Genomic DNA, 24,469 nt, shown 5'->3' on the forward strand with positions numbered 1-24,469 from the left:
CATTGAGCAAACAAAGCATGGAAGGCACAGATACGAACATAGGTAGACAAAGCCTACACACACATGCAGATGTAGACAATGAAGTATAGAAGGAGCAATTGTTATCTAGGCGAAGGAGGATGGATCAACGGGAAATTATATATAACACTTCATGAGATAATTAAGTTCCTTATCTCCAAGAATTTTCTGTTATCGAGCATTATGGTTATGGGCCCACTACACTTCTGCTCTGCATTATGGTTATCTCTAAGATGCTCTAAGAGTGAGAGGATGACAACAATCCAGTGACAAGTACACATAAGTAGAAGATATAGAGATTGGGAGTTAGTCAGATCTTTAAAGGCAAGAAATCATCGAAGAAGTCTGAAATCCGGAGAAATTTTAGAGAATCTCTTAATATCTTCTCTAATACATTGTGTGCATCTTCATTTCTTACGGAAAATTATAACCTACAGATCTACAGAACATTTTACATTAACCAGTAATCATGCCTTTAACTACAAAAAAGAAGAAGATAAAGAAGTATGCTTATAGGAATTGATGCAGTCAATGTCATTGGAATTGATACAAGCTGAATAGGGGTATCGTTTTATCATGCCATTTCCACAGCCTATAAAGGTTACTTTGTGGCATGATAAATTCTTAATATAATCGTCCACTATCAGTCATCTGGTTTGCTGGAATATATCTTCAGATAATTTTTTTTGTTGCCGCACCTGTTAGTAATCCTAAAAGACAAATTCGAGGTTGACATCGGGTCTTAAATATATGGCACAACATGACAAAGACGCTTTAATAAAATGAATATGATCAGGTTGAATACTCATTACGAAGATTTGTTTTATTTGGAGCTCACAAGATTAAAGTATATTGTCGAGGCTTGAATTAGTTAATGGATTTTGTTAATAGAATGTAATTATGCATGAGGAAGTTAAAGGTGGTTTGGAATTGCAGGAAAGAACTACATATTCCAAGTATAACAAATGCTATGAAATTGATGTCTTCATAAGATATCTCACAACTAATATTCTACATTTGTAGAAATCATCATATATATAGAAATGGTGCTTGAAATTGATAGGAGTAAGGTTGGGTATGAGAATACATAGGGACACATCAGTGAACTTGGAATCAGTGGTGTTTGTTTCAGTTATCCAATCACCTTTCTATATAGTAATGCCTCATTAGCTCTAGAAATATAATAGAACACATATGCCAACAAAGGAGGACATTATTCAAATAGAAGATCACATCAAATGGAGTGGGTGGATCATCTAGTGAAAGAGGACTCCAAGAAACTATCGAGACCTTATTAATGGCAGATAAGGAACTAACAAGGAGTTGAGACAAATTGATAGATGCTACATAGAATAGTTTGGGAACTATATGTGTTTGTTGCTGGAGTTAACATTAAAAAATGCAATTTGATTCGGAGCCATTATTAGCGGACCCTAATCATCTATAATGATAATAATGAAATCTCAAACAACAACTAATACGTTATAGCATTTTGAGATGATTTAATTGTGCTTTGAAAAAGTAACTATGATATGTGAAGAAAGCATAAACTGTTCACTGAGTACATGAAACTACTTAAATACAAATTCACAATGAGGAGATATAATGAAGTTATAAACAAATGGTGCTAATAGTGCAAGAAGGGGACATTAGAGTCATACCTAACCAATCTTGGAATTCAGTGTCGTGCCTTTGGTGATTTTTGCTTCTTTGTTCCATATCATTTATTAAACTATTGACTTTGAGAGCGCACCCATCTAAAAAAACAACATGGTGTCTGCGACATGGACAAAGATTTCTCTATTTTGTAGAATTGGACAATGAAAAGAATTAGAACTGATAAGAGGTTGGTGAAAGAACTTAAGCTTCAAAGAGAGAAACTCAAGGATTTACCTCAATTGAGTGTCAAATAGACTAAGGTTTTGAGACCTATTAAACAAAAACAAGTCTGTCATATTTGATGTGATGCAAAATTGTTCAACAAGATAAGAATGAAAATTTTACATTATGGGGGAAATAATAATGTTACATTCTCATTGTTTGACAAATGCTTATATCGAGGCATTTTCAAACTTGATGCATATGAACCTTCATTGGAGCAACTTGTATTAAGAATGTTGATGTGCAGGGATATTCCTCCAAGAAAAGAAGAATGATGCATTAGGAATGTTGTTGAGTGATAACATATGGGAGTATGAAATAAAGAGAAGACAAGGGTCTCTTTCATCGAGAGGGAGCAAACTGCGATGGAATTTTGTTCTAAGATCAAGATTGCTCGTTCAGATGATCTTATGGCAGTAGTTGAAGGGTGAGTAACTAGAGGATTTACTTTAGTTGACATCGAAGGATCTTGGACATTTTCTTCAGAGAGAGAATTTCCAGGTGCAATTCCTTGTTAATGAGTTCTTTATGAAAGAAAAGTTCGAAGCGAAATTCCTTGTAATACATTCTTCTTTGTGAGAGAGAAGTTGAGGTGAAAGCCCTTGTTCCACCCTCTGACTTGGTTCATGGTGGTTACTATTTTGCACATGTGAATTATATGATGAAAGGTGACGATCTTTCATTGTTGTATTTGTGAGGTGGTTATTGTAAGGTGATGATCTTAACAATAGCTTGATCTATTATCATGATTGACTACATTAAGTTGTCCTGGAGTGTTGGATATAATGATAGACTATATTGAGTTGTCCCAAAATGTCTTGAACATCATGATACTACATTTGTTGTTCTTGAGTTCTTGATCTATTATTATGATAGATTTCATTAACTTGTACTCTTGGAATGTGCCGAAGATCATGATAACTAACAGATTACAATAGACTATATTAAGTTGATGTCCTGGAGGGTGCTAGAGGTTGTAATACTTGTCATAATGGAGACTAGTTTGTTGTCCCTAATGGAGCCCAAATTTGTATATCCATGTGTGAAATTATGTTGGAAAGTTATTTTTTTGTGAAGAAGAAATGATAGTTAGGAAATTATAAGATCCGATCATGGAATGAAGGATACTGGACTAAATGCATCCAAGTGTGCAAATACTTTTGAAGAACTCATTGCAAATTTACAGAAGACATTATGCTGGATGCATAGCAGATTGGAGTCAGAATTTGGAACAATCATAAAAGGCATTCATCTCATCAATTTGGTTGCAGACTTTGATAAGACTCATATGGAAAATTTGAGCATTCTAACATAGCGGATATGAGCCAAAAAATGAGGTACTGATTACCAGATTTATCAGAGCTTTCAAGGCAAAATTTTGAAGAGTGTTTGAGTAGATAAGTGGCCTTTTGATCAGAGTTGAGGAAGCTTCACCCATCGTGTAAAATCTAGAAATAATTAGAATATTTTTTAACATATTTGTAAGAAAATATGCAGGCTATTTGACAAAAGATATGTTATTGTATTTGCAAAAGAAGATGGGTAAATCTCTAATTATACTAGAACCAGTGTTCTTGAGGCCAAGCCACACACTATTTTATACTACAACAAAGCAGATGAAAAGAAAGGCAAAAGCCACATTTCAGAATAATATACTCACGTATAAGGGCTATAGAGAATGTTTAACCATGTAGAACAAGAACAAGTATGTCTTGTTGAACTCAATGATTTTGTTGCACATAAAATGGAGGAAACATCAGACTTTGAAGACGGGAAGGATTGTCATCATTCAATATGACAAGATGTTTTCTTTGCAAAGGCCTAGATAATGGTTGCATGGTTATAAGATTTCAGCGATATCCTCCATGCACTCACAATGTATTTCAAGTATGAAAAAGTATCACATCATCTTGAATATTGCTTTGAAAAAAATGAGAGCATCAAAATAATAGTTTTTACACAGTTGCAGCAGCTTTGTACAATCATGATGAAGTTAATTTTTTGGTGGTACTACCAAATGTTTGGTATAGAGCATATATTCTTGAAGTCTATTCTTCATCCAGAAGAGGCTACAAGAGTTTTTGCGTTATCTACTTCCAATTGTTAATCCAAGTCTTGCTTAGAAAAATCTGAGTCTAATGATGTTGTGTGTTTGTCGCAGGTATGCAATGAAGACGAAGCACACATAAGTGTTATCTATGGAATTCTTTCAAATTAGATTTCACATCTAATCCTTATGAAGGAATTATCCTGTGCAGAGAAGACCACTCTAGAACCAAGCAGAGAACATCCTGCTTGAAGATTATATGAGAACTTGAGAATTGCCAATGTCTTTGTATGAAAATAGGAACATGATGATTTAGTGACAGGAATCTATGCATAGAAGAAAGAATGGAAGGCCACATGCGAAAGATGAAGACAAATTTTTGGATGTCATTTTATAGCATCAATTATAGCATTTTAAAATCGAACATCATAGATATTGTGAAATATTTACTTGTTTCCGAATCTATGTCTGGTTTGTCTTCGAACCACAGGAGTTAAAATACATTCTAAACTATTTTGAAATTGCGTCCATATATTTGATCTGTTGCATGTTGATTACTAAATTTTTTATAATTAATGTGCATAGAATTTTATGAAGTTGTATGTTTTAAACTTATAATATTGACTCTATCACCCTTCAACATTGGTATTTATATTTTTCATAATTTGTAATCCATATGCTGGCAATTATCTCATATCTTTCCTTTGAAGAATTAATATATTCATTTGTTGCATTAATCTATAATTATTCTTTATTTAAAACATTATCACATTCATATATTCATTTATTATTCTTAATTTATAAATTGCAAGTTTGAAGTTTTCTATAATTCTTGCCATTTGGAAAACTTTTGTTCGTATTCTAACCAATCTGCTATAAGCATCCTGGGCTTAAGTGTTTTATTCAGGAGTAGGTAACACCCGCTTTGGTTTTGCAGAGCTAGAAGTGCAAGGGATTTGGATCGCATTGATCAATTCCATCAAGTTGGCCGTAATCGGTTTTGATATAATGAACACTCAAGGACAATCTTCACCATGCCCAATGTAGATCGAAATTGCATTGAAAGAACATTTGATGCTAGAGATTTTTTTTTTTTAAGGCCACAATTGTATAAGCATACTTGAATCAAGGCCAATGAAGTAGAAAAGTTAAAGTCCCAAGTTTATAAACCATACAAGGTCCTAAGAAAAATAGGCGAGGTAGCCTATGAGTTAGAATTGTCGGAGAACAATAGAATTTCCAATGTTTTCCATTCATCTCAACTTAAGAAAGTCCTTGGACAATAAATTTCTCTGTGTATAGAGTTATGTCCACTTGATGACAAGGGTAAGCTGATTTGGGAACCAGAAAAGTTCTTACTACTTAGGATGAGGGGAAAGAGATTGAGGAATAATACCATTCACAATTTCCTATTTAAATAGAAGGGCTTACCTAAGGAAGACACTACATGGGAAGGAGAAGAAATCTTCAGTCATCCAAACTTGAAATTGCTTGTGGAGAAGCAAATTTGGGAAGGGCAAATTGTTATGACCCTTGATTTAACCTAGTGCAGCAACAATCATCATATTTGTATAGGCCCAATCACTATCATTCAACAATTAAAAGAGGGAATTATAAAAACCTTACACCAATAACAACTAGTTATCAGCAGATGATGATGTGAAACATCTGACTCTCGCAAGTAGCATTACCAAAGATTGTTGAAATGACTATTATAACGTTCTATTATAGCAGCACGCTACAAAGAAATTACTGATAGTTGATTAAGATAATCAACGATTGGTTAAGCCATTGATGCAGTCAGTGATGGAGTGTGCATCAGCAATGGAAGGAAGGAAGTTAAGGTAGAGAGAGTTAACAATGATGGAAAATAAATATGTTGAGGAGTTATGAAATTACCAACAACAGTGCTTATAAAGTGGTTAATCAAGATTACTATGAAAATGATTTTCTATGCAAAGGTAGGATCTTTAGGAATACTATCTAATCATTGGCAACAAATATAACTCTTCCCATAAGTTGTAAGCATCCAAGTAGATTTAATGGGCATTTAAGTCATTCCATTGGGCATCAAGGAGAACAGAAAACCAAATATGTATCAGCTGTAATAAGAAATCAAATTGAATTATGTCTGATTGCTATCAAGCTTTGAGTAACAGCAAGGGGTATGCTGTAACCTATGCATCACTAATGATTTGTGGAATGTTATGTCAGGATTTTATTACTGTATCATTAATATTGGTTTTAAAATATATATGTATAAATATGTGTGTGCGTGCATATATATATACATATATATATATACATATATATATATATCTATGTATGTATATCTATGTATGTATGTATGTACGTATGTGTATGCATGCATGCATGCCACAGTTTATTTTATTTGTACATAATACACAATATATTAATAACTATTCATAATCTATTTGAAGTTAATGCACTCCTAGCCTATTCCATAATCGCTCACTATTGCTCCTTAAGAGGATAGGTTAGTGTTGTTTAGTGAAAGGTGGATTAAATCCTTACAAGGTAGGTGAATCCCAAGGTAGGATCCAGACAAAGTCAAGGAGCCTGCCTGGAGATTGGTGTCAGTCACACTATGACAAGTAAATCCCATTCTCTTTAGAGTTGATGATTAGGAGAGAAGTAAGGAATTGGGGCTTAAGTTTGTTAACTATCGAATGTATAAGGAATCCTTAGTTGTTTCTATCTATTTATCTATAATATAGCATTATACCTTTAGGTTTTTTTTTTGTTTTATATATATTATAACTTGTTTATTTCATATATTAGTTTTCTACTCATTTTTGTTTATTTTAAATATTATTTGTGGTCTTAATTTTGCTTTTATTTTATACAATTTATAATTAGTTTTCTTTGTTTTATGTTTCTAGTTGACTTGGAGATTCTCTTTTACTTTTGTCCTAGTTACTGATTCACAGCATCATTCCTTGATTCATAAGCGGATTCGTTTCGATGCAGACACTGCTGCCCTATAGATGTGTGCAAGATGTGCATCCTAGGCACTTGGATGCTTTGATGCATGCAAGAAGTGCATCCTGGGCACCTAGATGCTTTGTATGCATCCAGAGAGCTCCAGGTATCAAGGCTATGCTTTTGGCATGCAGTAGAGGGAAGCCATGAGCTTCCACAAGCATCCGCGGACCCAACATCCAAATTGATGTTTTTTAATTAGGAAAAACAACTTAATAGCAATATGCAATGTAATTTTTTTTGCAATGTAGAGTTTGATAACCTAAGATGTTGAAACTTGTCAACTTTGATGACTGTTTATGTTCAATCTAGCAGCTGCTTATATTCAAACTAGCCTGATGTAAACCGGTTGCTTACTTTTTGGAGCTTGTCAATTTTATCGCTCAACTTGAAAAGTGTTTATATGTAGACAAGGTTGATGTAAACAACTACTGGAATGAGTACAATGTCTTCAATTTAAGCTGTTCTAGATAATTTCTACCATTTAGACCTATAATGAAGAGTGGGAGATCGGGATGGGTATTTTGTATAATTCAGAATCGTATATCAGCCTGATTGGATTACTTCCCTTGTGCCATTTATTGCCTTTTCATGTGATTCAGTTGTGCTAGATCTATTACTTGGCTAAAAAAGCATATTTGAATCTTTGACTTCTTTTTAACGTCTAAATCTAGACATATTGTGCTTTATTGGAAGTTGATTCATAATCTATAGTTCAAGGTTTAATGCCCATTTAGCCAATATAAACCTTTGATAAAAGGTGAACCTTATAATTCTTTATTAATGATAATTTATGATGTTGAGCAATTTCGTAACCATTGTAAAGTCCTATTCTTGTTTCAAATCTAAGTTGCTAGTGTGGTTATGGTATCAGAACCTAGTATCTATGTATGGGCAATTTTCTTGGGTTTGGGTTTGCATGTGTGTATGTGTCTCTGATTCCATATACAAACACACAAAATTTAAATAAATCTTTCGAATTGTAGAACTAAATCATTTGATTGTTTGGTACTTCATCATTGATCTTTGCCAAATGCCAATGATAAATATTAAATGCCAATCGATAGTTCATGTTGAAAATTGATGATCATATTTATTTTAATTTAAAATTAAATCCTTAAGTCCTTGTATTAGATTTATATGTTAATATATATAAATGGTCTCAAAATATGTTTTCAATCAATATGTAATATGTTTCAGTCAATATGTATATTGAATATGATTAATATTCAACACTTGCGTAATTGCACCTTACACCTTTTGATGTTTATTATATAATAATGGTAATAGGTATTTTTGACTTGTAAGCTACCAATAATAATTTGCAAATCGACCTACAACACAATTGTTGTCGAGAAAATCTATATTGTAGCCGATGGGTAGAATTGTATCCGAACAGGCGCATGACAATTGAGTCACCCCTTCGGGAAGGTATATGTACACCGTTCGGAATGGACTTTGGATTAGAAGGAGAATCGTAATCATCAATGTAATCAATCATATCGAATATTGTAGTATCTTCTGTATACATGCGAATAATAAAAGGAATACTTCTGTGTTACATGTTCTTGTCTATTGTCTGAATGCATTAATAAACTGTTTACCCTGTACGGTAAACAACAATGATACTTGTAAGCCACCGATGTCGTTGTCTATTGTTTCACCGATAACAATAGAAACCCTTTTTGTTGATCTGCTTTGTATATATATCCTTGAAGTAACTAGCATGTATATTGAATATTATTAATCTTCAACACTTGTGTAATTGCACCTTACACCTTTTGATATTTATTATATAATAACGATAATAGGTATCTTTGATTTGTAAGCCACCGATAATAATCTGCAAATCCACCTACAACGCAATGATGCTTTTAAGCTATGGATGTCGCTGTCTACTATTTCACCGATAACAATCGAAACCTTTTTTATTGATCTACTTTGTATATATATCCTTGAAGTAACCGGCATGAACTCTATTATGTAATAAGTGTGTGAGAGGAGTGGGGGGGCAAGTACTATGGGGACGTGACCTCTACGTGCATCCCTACATTCAATCGAAACACCAATTACTAACAAGGTTGGGTGGATACAATCACGATGCTTTAATATCAACCATGCTCGGTCAACGTGGGTTCAACGCACATCCCTTTGTCACCTGAGGTCCACATGGCATGACATTCGTACATTGAATATTTGATCACAAGCAGAACAAAGAAAACATCCGCTCGACTTAGCTGTCCAACGAGGAGATGATCGGGTGAGCATTTAATCAATTAACATCTCACACATAGGCAAGCCCCTTATAATGTACCCAAGCCTATGTCTTATGTCATAGAGAATAGTGCTGGAAACTATGTATAGTTTAATTTTTATAGGTATAGTGTATATATCATTTATTAAATATTATAAATATAAATATAAATAAATAAATAAATATATATATACATACACAACATAATAAACTATATATTCATCTAATTAAATCAATCATATTGAATCATCATCCGATGAAAGCTATATCATTAACACTCCCTCTTAGCTAGGGAGGATGATACTGAGATGATTCAAACACAAAATAATGTAATAAATTACCTCAATTGAGAGGATATCTCTAATCAGAAGTTTTCTACCATTTGATATCACATTTGATATCAAGAGCATTGGCCTCCTAGGATATCAATATTCGATATTCACCAATTACTCAAAAGTTTTGATATCACATCTGATATCACAAATTACTCAAATTTTTTTTATATCACATCTGATATCATGAGCATTAGTTAAGTTATATCATCGTTAGAGTTATTTTACATTTAGATGCAAGAGATAGAATTATCTAACGGATTTTTATATCAATCTTTCATATAGATGAATGATAAATTATGAGCGTATCTTCTAATCTTATGTTATTGCCATAGTTAAGCAATCAGAAGGAAATGAATGATACAGTGGTATCTAGAGCCCTAATTGATACAGTGGTATCTGATGCCCTAAATGATCCAATGGTAATTGAAGACCTAAGTGATACAGTGGTATCTGATACCCTAAATGATCCAATGATAATCAATGCCCTAATTGATATAGTGGTATCTAATGCCCTAAATGATCTGATGGTAATCGATGCCCTAATTGATACAGTGGTATGTGATGCCCTAATTTTATATAGTGGTGTTTAATGGTAATCGTCATTGCATTATGATATAGCAGTATTGGATGGTAGTTATTATTTGATATTGTTATAGTGGTATTTTTGGACTAACTTACGTGGTTGCAAAAGCATCCCTACAATGATTTCTTTGTTCAAATTCCATGATAGGTGGATTTTAATTTCTATAGTAAATTCATTGATAGTGTTTTAAGTTCTTAATTAAGAAATTTTGTTTCATTGTTTTTAACTGTCAATCTCTTTCATATGAACGAAATTGATTTAATTGTCTTCTTATGAAAATGAAGTAATAACTATGTTTCTTTGAGTATGTTTGTTGTTAATTAAGACCCGAGAAAAGTGGATGTTACAAAAGAATACCATGATAATCTACTAGCAAGTCACCAAGGTTATTTCAGAACTTATAAACAAGGGTAAAATACTCTTGGAAGGGACTTAATAAACACATAGTGAAATATGCTCAAGAACGTATGACATGTCAATGAAACAAAACATAGAAAACATATCCAGTTGGCCTCCTTCAACCTCTTTCTATATTGAATGAATAGTGGGGTAGTATCTCTATGGATTTCACAACAAGGATTCCTAAAGTTCAACGAAAAAATTGTATATATGTAGCTATGGATTCTCTAACCAAGCTCATTCATTTCATGGCCATATCCATAGAATACAAGGCACCTCAAGTAGCTGAAGTCTTCTTTAATCAAGTGTTTAGATTACATGGCCAAGAAAGATCATTAGCAGTAGAGGAGACTGATTGATTAGCCAAATTTGGCAAGAGCTCCTCTTTGATAGGAATTGGATTGACACCCAACACAAGTTATCACCCCAAATCAATGGTCAAACTTAAATTTTTTGTTGATGAAATAGCATCAGTCAGATTATATATGATTTGATGAATATATGTTGATATCTTAAATATGTCATTCCAAGAATATCATATTGAGATGACATCTCTCTATAATCCTCCCTAGCTAAGAGGGGGTGTTAATGTTGTAGCTTCAGTCGAGTTGAATTGATCTAGAGTTAATTCCCAATGGTTATTGGTTTTTGATTAATCATCAATTAGACAAATATCTATCTATCTATCTATCTATCTATCTATATATATTTAAAATTGTTAATAATGTCTAATGAAATTTACTTACCATAACCAATATTGATTAACATAGAGACATGTCTCTTCTACTCCTATTCATATTCATTTAGATCTAAACTTGGAAAACACATAACATATAGATAGTGCCATTACATTTGCAGTGATCCTAAAAATCAACATGGTATCAGAGCAAGGCTGCAAATGCAAAAAGGACCTAGAAACCAACCAAACAAAGGACAAAGAGAAATGTAATGGAGAAGGAAATGTATTATTTTTATTGATTGTAGAAGACACATCAAAGTAAGAATGTTCTTAATGTTCTTTATATTGTATTGGGTTAAATAATTGTAGAGCCCTATTTGAGTGGTATTGAAGTAACAGTTCCTACCAAGGAATGTCGAGACCTCCCAAAACATGGTGTCTTTCATATCAAATAAGCTGATTAAATTAATTGAGGCATGATAGAGTCTATGTAATGAAGTGAATTTATGCTTCCTACATTTGAAATATGTTTAGTAAATCATTATGTTTCTTGGTAATCGATGTATGAGTAGTTGAAGATAATACAATCAAAAGTCCTTCCTATTATCGTGGAATACCCTGAAGAACCATAATGATATTTTGAAGTCCATTGTAGCTAATTTTTCTCATATTGGTTTTATGGAATGGTTATATGGTTGATTTTGATGATAATGTAATGGAGGAGAATCTGGTATGAAGGGGGAATGTAGACATGTAAGCTATATGCTTATGCTAACATAATGATAATACATTTGTATGAATTTTGATGCAAATGGTAATACTTTTGTCTATGTCTCAATGGTAGATATTCGGATGCTCACATTTCAATCTCATGATTATGTTGTTCTTTGCAATCATCAAGGTTGGATATCACTACCATATATGTTTTAAGGAGGAGATGCAATGTGAAGGAGGTCACATCATAGTGTCTTAACTCCACTAGCACTAAATAAATAATATAGAGGGAGTAAGAATCTAAAGGATTTAATCCATATGAAGGTTGAAGACGTTGAGCAAACAAAGCATGGAAGGCACAGATACGAACATAGGTAGACAAAGCCTACACACACATGCAGATGTAGACAATGAAGTATAGAAGGAGCGATTGTTATCTAGGCGAAGGAGGATGGATCAACGGGAAATTATATATAACACTTCATGAGATAATTAAGTTCCTTATCTCCAAGAATTTTCTGTTAGCGAGCATTATGGTTATGGGCCCACTACACTTCTGCTCTGCATTATGGTTATCTCTAAGATGCTCTAAGAGTGAGAGGATGACAACAATCCAGTGACAAGTACACATAAGTAGAAGATATAGAGACTGGGAGTTAGTCAAATCTTTAAAGGCAAGAAATCATCTAAGAAGTCTGAAACGTGGAGAAATTTTAGAGAATCTCTTAATATCTACTCTAATACATTGTGTGCATCTTCATTTCTTACGGAAAATTATAACCTACAGATCTATAGAACATTTTACATTAACCAGTAATCATGCCTTTAACTACAAAAAAGAAGAAGATAAAGAAATATGCTTATAGGAATTGATGCAGTCAAAGTCATTGGAATTGATACAAGTCAGAATTGATACAAGCTGAATAGGGGTATCGTTTTATCATGCCATTTCCACTGCCTATAAAGGTTACTTTGTGGCATGATAAATTCTTAATATAATCGTCCACTATCAGTCATCTGGTTTGCTGGAATATATCTTCAGATAATTTTTTTTGTTGCCGCACCTGTTAGTAATCCTAAAAGACAAATTCCAGGTTGACATCGGGTCTTAAATATATGGCACAACATGACAAAGACACTTTAAGAAAATGAATATGATCAGGTTGAATACTCATTACGAAGATTTGTTTTATTTGGAGCTCACAAGATTAAAGCATATTGTTGAGGCTTGAATTAGTTAATGGATTTTGTTAATAGAATGTAATTATGCATGAGGAAGTTAAAGGTGGTTTGGAATTGCAGGAAAGAACTACATATTCTAGGTATAACAAATGCTATAAAATTGATGTCTTCATAAGATATCTCACAACTAATATTCTACATCTATAGAAATCATCATATATATAGAAATGGCGCTTGAAATTGATAGGAGTAGGGTTGGGTGTGAGAATACATAGGGACACATCAGTGAACTTGGAATCAGTGGTGTTTGTTTCAGTTATCCAATCACCTTTCTATATAGTAATGCCTCATTAGCTCTAGAAATATAATAGAACACATATGCCAACAAAGGAGCACATTATTCGAATAGAAGATCACATCAAATGGAGTGGGTGGATCATCTAGTGAAAGAGGACTCCAAGAAACTATCGAGACCTTATTAAGGGCAAATAAGGAACTGACAAAGAGTTAAGACAAATTGATAGAAGCTACATAGAATAGTTTGGGAATTATATGTGTTTGTTGCTGGAGTTAACATTAAAAAATGCAATTTGATTCAGAGCCATTATTAGCGGACCCTAATCATCTATAATGATAATAATGAAATCTCAAACAACAACTAATACGTTATAGTATTTTGAGATGATTTAATTGTGCTTTGAAAAAGTAACTATGATATGTGAAGAAAGCATAAACTATTCACTGAGTACATGAAACTACTTAAATACAAATTCATAATGAGGAGATATAATGAAGTTATAAACAAATGGTGCTAATAGTGCAAGAAGGGGACATCGGAGTCATACCTAACCAATCTTGGAATTCAATGTCGTGCCTTTGGTGATTTTTGCTTCTTTGTTCCATATCATTTATTAAACTATTGACTTTGAGAGCACACCCATCTATAAAAACAACATGGTGTCCACGACATGGACAAAGATTTCTCTATTTTGTAGAATTGGACAATGAAAAGAATTAGAACTGATAAGAGGTTGGTGCAAGAACTTAAGCTTCAAAGAGAGAAACTCAAGGATTTACCTCAATTGAGTGTCAAATAGACTAAGGTTTTGAGACCTATTAAACAAAAACAAGTCTGTCATATTTGACGTGATGCAAAATTGTTCAACAAGATAAGAATGAAAATTTTACATTATGGGGGAAATAATAATGTTACATTCTCATTGTTTGACAAATTCTTATATCGAGGCATTTTCAAACTTGATGCATATGAACCTTCATTGGAGAAACTTGTATTAGGAATGTTGATGTGCAGGGATATTCTTCCAAGAAAAGAAGAATGATGCATTAGGAATGTTGTTGAGTGATAACATATGGGAGTATGAAATAAAGAGAAGACAAGGGTCTCTTTCATCGAGAGGGAGCAAACTGCGATGGAATTTTGTTCTAAGATCAAGATTGCTCATTCAGATGATCTTATGGCAGTAGTTGAAGGGTGAGTAACTAGAGGATTTACTTCAGCTGACATCGAAGGATCTTGGACATTTTCATCAGAGAGAGAATTTTCAGGTGCAATTCCTTGTTAATGAGTTCTTTATGAAAGAAAAGTTCAAAGTGAAATTCCTTGTAATACATTCTTCTTTGTGAGAGAGAAGTTGAGGTGAAAGCCCTTGTTCCACCCTTTGACTTGGTTCATGGTGGTTACTATTTTGCACATGTGGATTATGTCATTAAAGGTGATGATCTTTCATTGTTGTATTTGTGAGGTGGTTATTGTAAGGTGATGATCTTAACAATAGCTTGATCTATTATCATGATTGACTACATTAAGTTGTTGTCCTGGAGTGTTGGATATCATGATAGACTATATTAAGTTGTCCCAAAATGTCTCGAACATCATGATACTACATTTGTTGTTCTTGAGTTCTTGATCTATTAGTATGATAGACTTCATTAACCTGTACTCTTGGAATGTGCCGAAGATCATGATAACTAACAGATTACAATAAACTATATTAAGTTGATGTCCTGGAGGGTGCTAGAGGTTGTAATACTTGTCATAATGGAGACTAGTTTGTTGTCCCTAATGGAGCCCAAATTTGTATATCCATGTGTGAAATTATGTTGGAAAGTTATTTTTTTTGTGAAGAAGAAATGATAATTAGGAAATTATAAGATCCGATCATGGAATGAAGGATACTAGACTAAATGCATCCAAGTGTGCAAATACTTTTGAAGAACTCATTGCAAACTTACAGCAGACATTATGCTAGATGCATAGCAGATTGGAGTCAGAATTTGGAACAATCATAAAGGCATTCATCTCATCAATTTGGTTGCAGACTTTGATAAGACTCATATGGAAAATTTGAGCATTTTGACATAGCGGATATGAGCCAAAAAATGAGGTATTGATTACCAAATTTATCAGAGCTTTCAAGGCAAAATTTTGAAGAGTGTTTGAGTAGATAAGTGGCCTTTTGATCAGAGTTGAGGAAGCTTCACCCACCGTGTAAAATCTAGAAATAATTAGAATATTTTTTAACATATTTGTGAGAAAATATGCAGGCTATTTGACAAAAGATATGTTATTTTATTTGCAAAAGAAGATGGGTAAATCTCTAATTATACTAGAACCAGTGTTCTTGAGGCCAAGCCACACACTATTTTATACTACAACAAAGCAGATGAAAAGAAGGCAAAAGCCACATTTCAGAATAATATACTCACGTATAAGTGCTATAGAGAATGTTTAACCATGTAGAACACAAACAAGTATGTCTTGTTGAACTAAACGATTTTGTTGCACATAAAATGAAAGAAACATCAGACTTTGAAGACGGAAAGGATTGTCATCATTCAATATGACAAGATGTTTTCTTTGCAAAGGCCTAGATAATGGTTGCATGGTTATAAGATTTCAGCAATATCCTCCATGCACTCACAATGTATTTCAAGTATGAAAAAGTATCACATCATCTTGAATATTGCTTTGAAAAAAATGAGAGCATCAAAATAATAGTTTTTACACAGTTGTAGCAGCTTTGTACAATCATGATCAAGTTAATTGTTTGGTGGTGCTACCAAATGTTTGGTATAGAGTATATATTCTTGAAGACTATTCTTCATCCGGAAGAGGCTACAAGAGTTTCTGCGTTATCTACTTCCAATTGTTAATCCAAGTTTTGCTTAGAAAAATCTGAGTCTAATGATGTTGTGTGTTTGTTGTAGGTATGCAATGAAGAGGAAGCGCACAGAAGTGTTATCTATGGAATTCTTTCAAATCAGATTTCACATCTAATCCTTATGAAGGAATTATCCTGTGCGGAGAAGACCACTCTAGAACCAAGCAGAGAACATCCTGCTTGAAGATTATATGAGAACTCGAGAATTGCCAATGTCTTTGTATGAAAATAGGAACATGATGATTTAGTGACAGGAATCTATGCATAGAAGAAAGAATGGAAGGCCACACGCGAAAGATGAAGACAAATTTTTGGATGTCATTACACAGAGAATCATAAAGCCAAAGCATGATTAAATTTCCTATGGTACCCGATGACACTTCTAGTCATTGAAAATTTTGATTGCAGAAAGATTGCCATGAAATGATGCAGCTTATTTATTGGTTTACTTCTAAAAAATATACATACTTATAGTAAACCCTCATTATTAACAGGGATCGGTTATTCGTGATGATGGGGTGTGATGCTTAGTAAGGCACCTGATCCCCCTCCAAAATCTATAAATTTAAGATGTAAAATCTTACAATTCATATTCATATTAAAAAATTTACGTACCAAGTTCTCTCTCTCTCTCTCTATATATATATATATATATATATATATATATATATATATATATATATATATATATATGCACTTTGATATATTTTATTCTTTCATTGTAAAGAAATATTTTTTTGAACTAAGCCCATGGATTGTGGAATTGAATGAGTTTATATGTGATTCTAGAGTCAAACTATATTGGATGAATCATTCGTAAGGAGTGTCTCCAGTACAATTTTATTTTCGGCATGATCAGTAAGAATTATTTATTTTATTTTATTTGCATGAAGCTTTAGAGTTAAAATATTATATAGTTTTGTCCTTAATAATTATTATTTTAATTTTATAAATAATTTAAATGATAGATAAGTGGACATGATCAATTATAGCATTTTAAAATTGAACATCATAGATATTGTGAAATATTTACTTGTTTCCGAAGCTATGTCTGGTTTGTCTTCGAACCACAGGAGTTAAAATACATTCTAAACTATTTTGAAATTGTGTCCATATATTTGATTTGTTGCATCTTGATTACTAAATTTTTTATAATTAATGTGCATATAATTTTATTAAGTTGTATGTTTTAAACTTATAATATTGACTCTATCACCCTTCAACACTGGTATTTATATTTTTCATAATTTGTAATCCATATGCTGGCAATTATCTCATATCTTTCCTTTGAAGAATTAATATATTCATTTGTTGCATTAATCTATAATTATTCTTTATTTAAAACATTATCACATTCATATATTCATTTATTATTCTTAATTTATAAATTGCAAGTTTGAAGTTTTCTATAATTCTTGCCATTTGGAAAACTTTTGTTCGTATTCTAACCAATCTGCTATAAGCATCCTGGGCTTAAGTGTTTTATTCAGGAGTAGGTAACACCCGCTTTGGTTTTGCAAAGCTAGAAGTGCAAGGGATTTGGATCACATCGATAAATTCCATCAAGTTGGCCATAATCGGTTTTGATATAATGAACACTCAAGGACAATCTTCACCATGCCCAATGTAGATCAAAATTGCATTGAAAGAACATTTGATGCTGGAGATTTTAACTTTTTAAGGCCACAATTGTATAAGCATACTTGAATCAAGGCCAATGAAGTAGAAAAGTTAAAGTCCCAAGTTTATAGACCATACAAGATCCTAAGAAAAATAGGCGAGGTAGCCTATGAGTTAGAATTGCCCGAGAACAATAGAATTTCCAATGTTTTCCATTCATCTCAACTTAAGAAAGTCCTTGGACAATAAATTTCTCCGTCTATAGAGCTATGTCCACTTGATGACAAGGGTAAGCTGATTTGGGAACCAGAAAGTTCTTACTACTTAGTATGAGGGGAAAGAGATTGAGGAATAATACCATTCTCAAATTCCTATTTAAATAGAAGGGCTTACCTAAGGAAGACACTACATGGGAAGGAGAAGAAATCTTCAGTCATCCAAACTTGAAATTGCTTGTGGAGAAGCAAATTTGGGAAGGGAAAATTGTTATGACCCTTGATTTAACCTAGTGCAGCAACAATCATAATATTTGTATAGACCCAATCACTATCATTGAACAATTAAAAGAGGGAATTATATAAACATTACACCAATGACAACTAGTTATCAGCAAATGATGACGTGAAACATCTGACTCTCGCAAGTAGCATTACCAAAGATTGTTGAAATGACTATTATAACCTTCTATTATAGCAGCACGATACAAAGAAATTACTGATAGTTGATTAAGATAATCAACGATTGGTTAAGCCATTGATGCAGTCAATGATGGAGTGTGCATTAGCAATGGAAGGAAGGAAGTTAAGGTAGAGAGAGTTAACAATGATGGAAAATAAATATGTTGAGGAGTTATGAAATTACCAACAACAGTGCTTATAAAGTGGTTAATCAAGATTACTATTAAAATGATTTTCTATGCAAAGGTAGGATCTTTGGGAATACTATCTAATCATTGGCAACAGATATAACTCTTCCCATAAGTTGTAAGCATCCAAGTAGATTTAATGGGCATTTAAGTCATTCCATTGGGCATCAAGGAGAACAGAAAACCAAATACATATCAACTGTAATCAGAAATCAAATTGAATTATGTCTGATTGCTATCAAGTATTGAGTAATAGCAAGGGGTATGCTGTAACCTATGCATCACTAATGATTTGTGGAATATTATGTCAGGATTTTATTACTGTATCATTAATATTGGTTTTAAAATGTATATGTATAAATATGTGTGTGTGTGCATATATATATATATATATATATATATATATGTATGTATGTATGTATGTATGTATATCTATGTATGTATGTATGTACATATGTGTATGCATGCATGCATGCCACATTTTATTTTATTTGTACATAATACACAATATATTAATAACTATTCATAATCTATTTGAAGTTAATGCACTCCTAGCCTATTCCATAATCACTTGCTATTGCTCCTTAAGAGGATAGGTTAGTGTTGTTTAGGGAAAGGTGGATTAAATCCTTACAAGGTAGGTGAATCCCAAGGTAGGATGCAGACAAAGTCAAGGAGCCTTGGGGAGCCTGCCTGTAGATTGGTGTCAGTCACACTATGACAAGTAAATCCCATTCTCTTTAGGGTTGATGATTAGGAGAGAAGTAAGGAATTGGGGCCTAAGTTTGTTAACTATCGAATGTATAAGGAATCCTTAGTTGTTTCTATCTATTTATCTATAATATAGCATTATACGTTTAGTTTTTTTTTTGTTTTATATATATTATAACTTGTTTATTTCATATATTAGTTTTCTACTCATTTTTGTTTATTTTAAATATTATTTGTGGTCTTAATTTTGTTTTTATTTTATACGATTTATAATTTGTTTTCTTTCTTTTATGTTTCTAGTTGACTTGGAGATTCTCTTTTACTTTTGTCCTAGTTACTGATTCACAGCATCATTCCTGGATTCATAAGCAGATTCGTTTTGATGCAGACACTGCTGCCCTATAGATGTGTGCAAGATGTGCATCCTAGGCACTTGGATGCTTTGATGCATGCAAGAAGTGCATCCTGGGCACCCAGATGCTCTATATGCATCCAGAGAGCTCCAGGTATCGAGGCTGTGCTTTTGGCATGTAGTAGAGGGCAGCCATGAGCTTCCACAAGCATCCGCGGACCCAACATCCAAATTGATGTTTTTTAATTAGGAAAAACAACTTAATAGCAATATGCAATGTAATTTTTTTTGCAATGTAGAGTTTGATAACCTAAGATGTTAAAACTTGTCAACTTTGATTACTGTTTATGTTCAATCTAGCAGCTGCTTATATTCAAACTAGCCTAATGTAAACCGGTTGCTTACTTTTTGGAGCTTGTCAATTTTATTGCTCAACTTGGAAAGTGTTTATATGTAGACAAGGCTGATGTAAACAATTACTGGAATGAGTACAATGTCTTCAATTTAAGCTGTTCTAGATAATTTCTACCATTTAGACCTATAATGAAGAGTGGGAGATCGTGAAGGGTATTTTGTATAATTCAGAATCGTATATCAACCTGATTGGATTACTTCCCTTGTGCCATTTATTTCCTTTCATGTGATTCAGTTGTGCTAGATCTATTACTTGGCTAAAAAAGCATATTTGAATCTTTGACTTCTTTTTAGCGTCTAAATCTAGACATATTGTGCTTTATTGGAAGTTGATCCATAATCTATAGTTCAAGGTTTAATGCCCATTTAGCCAATATAAACCTTTGATAAAAGGTGAACCTTATAATTCTTTATTAATGATAATTTATGATGTTGAGCAATTTCGTAACCATTGTAAAGGCCTATTCTTGTTTCAAATCTAAGTTGCTAGTGTTGTTATGGTATCAGAACCTAGTATCTATGTATGGGCAATTTTCTTGGGTTTGGGTTTGCATGTGTGTATGTGTCTTTGACTCCATATATAAACACACAAAATTTAAATAAATCTTTCGAATTGTAGAACTAAATCATTTGATTGTTTGGTACTTCATCATTGATCTTTGCCAAATGCCAATGATAAATATTAAATGCCAATCAATAGTTCATGTTGAAAATTGATGATCAGATTTATTTTAATTTAAAATTAAATCCTTAAGTCCTTGTATTAGATTTATATGTTAATATATATAAATGGTCTCAAAATATGTTTTCAATCAATATGTAATATGTTTTCAGTCAATATGTATATTGAATATGATTAATATTCAACACTTGCGTAATTGCACCTTACACCTTTTGATGTTTATTATATAATAATGGTAATAGGTATTTTTGACTTGTAAGCTACCAATAATAATCTGCAAATCGACCTACAACACAATTGTTGTCGAGAAAATCTATATTGTAGCCGATGGGTAGAATTGTATCCGAACAGGTGCATGACAGTTGAGTCACCCCTTCGGGAAGGTATATGTACACCGTTCGGAATGGACTTTGGATTAGAAGGAGAATCGTAATCATCAATGTAATCAATCATATCTAATATTGTAGTATCTTCTGTATACATGCGAATAATAAAAGGAATATTTCTGTGTTACATGTTCTTGTCTATTTTCTGAATGCATTAATAAACTGTTTACCCTGTACGGTAAACAACAATGATACTTGTAAGCCACCGATGTCGCTGTCTATTGTTTCACCGATAACAATAGAAACCCTTTTTGTTGATCTACTTTGTATATATATCGTTGAAGTAATCGACATGTATATTGAATATGATTAATCTTCAACACTTGTGTAATTGCACCTTACGCCTTTTGATGTTTATTATATAATAACGATAATAGGTATCTTTGATTTGTAAGCCACTGATAATAATCTGCAAATCGACCTACAACACAATGATACTTTTAAGCTATGGATGTCGCTGTCTACTATTTCACCGATAACAATCGAAACCTTTTTTATTGATCTACTTTGTATATATATCCTTGAAGTAACCGACATGAACTCTATTATGTAATAAGTGTGTGAGAGGAGTGGGGAGGCAAGTACTATGGGAACGTGACCTCTACGTACATCCCTCCATTCAATCGACACACCAATTACTAACAAGGTTGGGTGGATACAATCACGATGCTTTAATATCAACCATGCTCAGTCAATGTGGGTTCAACGCACATCCCTTTGCCACCTGAGGTCCACATGGCATGATATTCGTACATTGAATATTTGATCACAAGCAGAACAAAGAAAACATCCGCTCGACTTAGCTGTCCAATGAGGAGATGATCGGGTGAGCATTTAATCAATTAACATCTCATACATAGGCAAGCCCCTTATAATGTACCCAAGCCTATGTCTTATGTCATAGAGAATAGTGCTGGAAACTATGTATAGTTTAATTTTTATAGGTATAATGTATATATCATTTATTAAATATTATAAATATAAATATAAATAAAAATAAAAATAAAAATATATATATATATATATACACACACAACATAATAAACTATATATTCATCTAATTAAATCAATCATATTGAATCATCATCCGATGAAAGCTATATCATTAACACTCCGTCTTAGCTAAGGACGATGATACTAAGATGATTCAAACACAAAAGAATGTCATAAATTACCTCAATTGAGAGGATATCTCTAATCAGAAGTTTTCTACCATTTGATATCACATTTGATATCAAGAGCATTGGCCTCCTAGGATATCAACATTCGATATTCACCAATTACTCAAAAGTTTTGATATCACATCTGATTTCACAAATTACTCAAATTTTTTTATATCACATCTGATATCATGAGCACTAGTCTCCCAGAGTATCAATGGTATTAACCAAATACTCTTTGAGTAATGGCCTTCCAAAATCTTGAGATGAAAGATATTCACCAAGTACTTTGAGTAATGGCTTTCTAGAACATCAAGTCGCATGATATTCACCAAGTGCTCTATGTAATGGTCTTCTAGAACATCAATTTGCATAACATTCGTGATGTAGTCAAAAAATGTTTACAAGGTATGGGCATACCCATTCTTGTAATGCTTATTATAAACATCCACCATGCAAAGTATAATCTATCATGATCTTTATAGACATCGTAAGATTAAGTTATTGTAAGATCGTCACCTTTCATTAACTTCTACCAATACAAGTAATGATCATTTGGAAGTCGTCACTTCCCCATGATGTACATAGGGGTAGGCCCATTAAAATCACATGGTCACGGGGTATATTCATGAATCACACTCCTCTTGACTACCACAATATATTTATCATTGAAGAATCCATCTCAACATGGTTTACTCCCTCTAAATCAATATGACGGATATCATTGACAGTTGACTGAATCATATCCTCTATCTACACCCTCTCTTTCAAGGTCGCCTCTAATGAAATGTTAGGTTCCTTCTGAATTTTTCTACCTTTTTCTACAATAACATTCTTTGAGGAAAAGATTAAGGAACATAGCTCTTATAGTATGTATAGAAATATACACAAATAAATGTGATTTTAAATTTTGATTTATATGAAAATATATTACAATAATTTGGTATTTTGAGACTCCATCTTAGAAATTGTTACCAAGGAAAATTTACTTTAAAAACATTTCACATTTATTTTGCAATTTTGATGACGATGGTAAGCAAATAGAGAACTCCCTCTCAATCCAATATTTCATGTGTGATGAAAATTGAAGTTTCTCTAGAATGGACATTTTTTTGAATTTATATTCGAATTGGTGATTGGCAAAGGATACTTGATGTTTCAGTCTATCAAGACATTAAAATGTCGAGTGACCATAGTTGTCACATCTAAAACACTATATTTTAGAGTAATCTATCTGTTTCCTTTTCCCTTTTATTTTAGGTTTCTTCCTTTTGTCACCTTGGTTTGTGAGAATTTGAATATCACTTTCAGTAGAAGCATCATCTTGAGACATTAGCATGCATTCCTCTTGTAGGCAGTCAACCTTTTTGGTTGAGCAAGTTTAGGAAGCTTGGATCGAGCTTATATTCCCTATCTAAAAAATTTCCATGATGGTGGTAGTCCCCTCAGTGCTATCATGGTTAATTCTATCATCATATATGTGACCAATTTGTAGAGAGTTGGTTCCTTAGTTTTGTTATCCTTGCAAAATATGAAGCAATGGGTTCTCCTTTATTCATTTTAATGTTGGAGAGTTTGTCTTTCAATGTGAGAATATTGGTAGTATTGTTTATCTCAAACATTTCTCTAAGTGTTTTGAACATTTCATGTGCTGTGTCTAGTTCTGTAATAACGGGAAGTAGATGATCCTTCATCTTGTCCACTAGTAATTTCATAGCTCTAGTGTTGTTTTTTCCCATTTATTCAATTCGTCACTCCCTTTGGTTGGTGGGTCTGATTTTTCCATAAACTGTTTTAAATCATGCTTCTTCAAGATCAACATTATGCGCAATTTCCAAGCTGCAAAACTTGAGTAACCTTGAGTTTGTCTTTTAGTCTCATACCATTCACCATTTTGATAGATAAGGAATTTTGAGTGCACTGGATAAATAAATCTGATCAGGATCGTCTCTTAGACCTGCTTTGATACCATGTTGAAAATGAATGATCAGATTTATTTTAA

At 32.8% G+C, this 24,469-nt stretch overlaps 2 protein-coding genes across 9 annotated transcripts in view; both read left to right on the forward strand.

Moving 5' to 3' along the window:
* Window positions 1–24,469, forward strand: part of LOC149537245 (serine/threonine-protein kinase BSK1-like) — a 380,772-nt gene that overhangs the window by 68,443 nt on the left and 287,860 nt on the right. The window lies entirely within an intron of this gene.
* LOC149537246 (serine/threonine-protein kinase BSK1-like) overlaps window positions 1–24,469 on the forward strand; it is a 99,525-nt gene that overhangs the window by 68,390 nt on the left and 6,666 nt on the right. Inside the window, exon 4 of one of the 7 annotated variants that reach the window (XM_089807488.1) lies at window positions 16,324–16,895. The exons of 5 other annotated variants lie outside the window; for them this stretch is intronic. In XM_089807488.1, coding sequence (XP_089663614.1) covers window positions 16,324–16,461 — 138 coding nt within the window. In that variant the 3' untranslated portion in view covers window positions 16,462–16,895. Of the gene's footprint in view, window positions 1–6,937; window positions 7,432–16,323; window positions 16,896–24,469 lie in introns of those variants that run through there. One more of the 7 variants, XM_089807487.1, reaches the window with a different exon arrangement.

The sequence above is a fragment of the Cupressus sempervirens genome, chromosome 10, assembly GCF_028749045.1.
Source record: "Cupressus sempervirens isolate cs-2001-9-10 chromosome 10, ASM2874904v1, whole genome shotgun sequence".
Classification (NCBI taxonomy): Eukaryota; Viridiplantae; Streptophyta; class Pinopsida; order Cupressales; family Cupressaceae; genus Cupressus; species Cupressus sempervirens.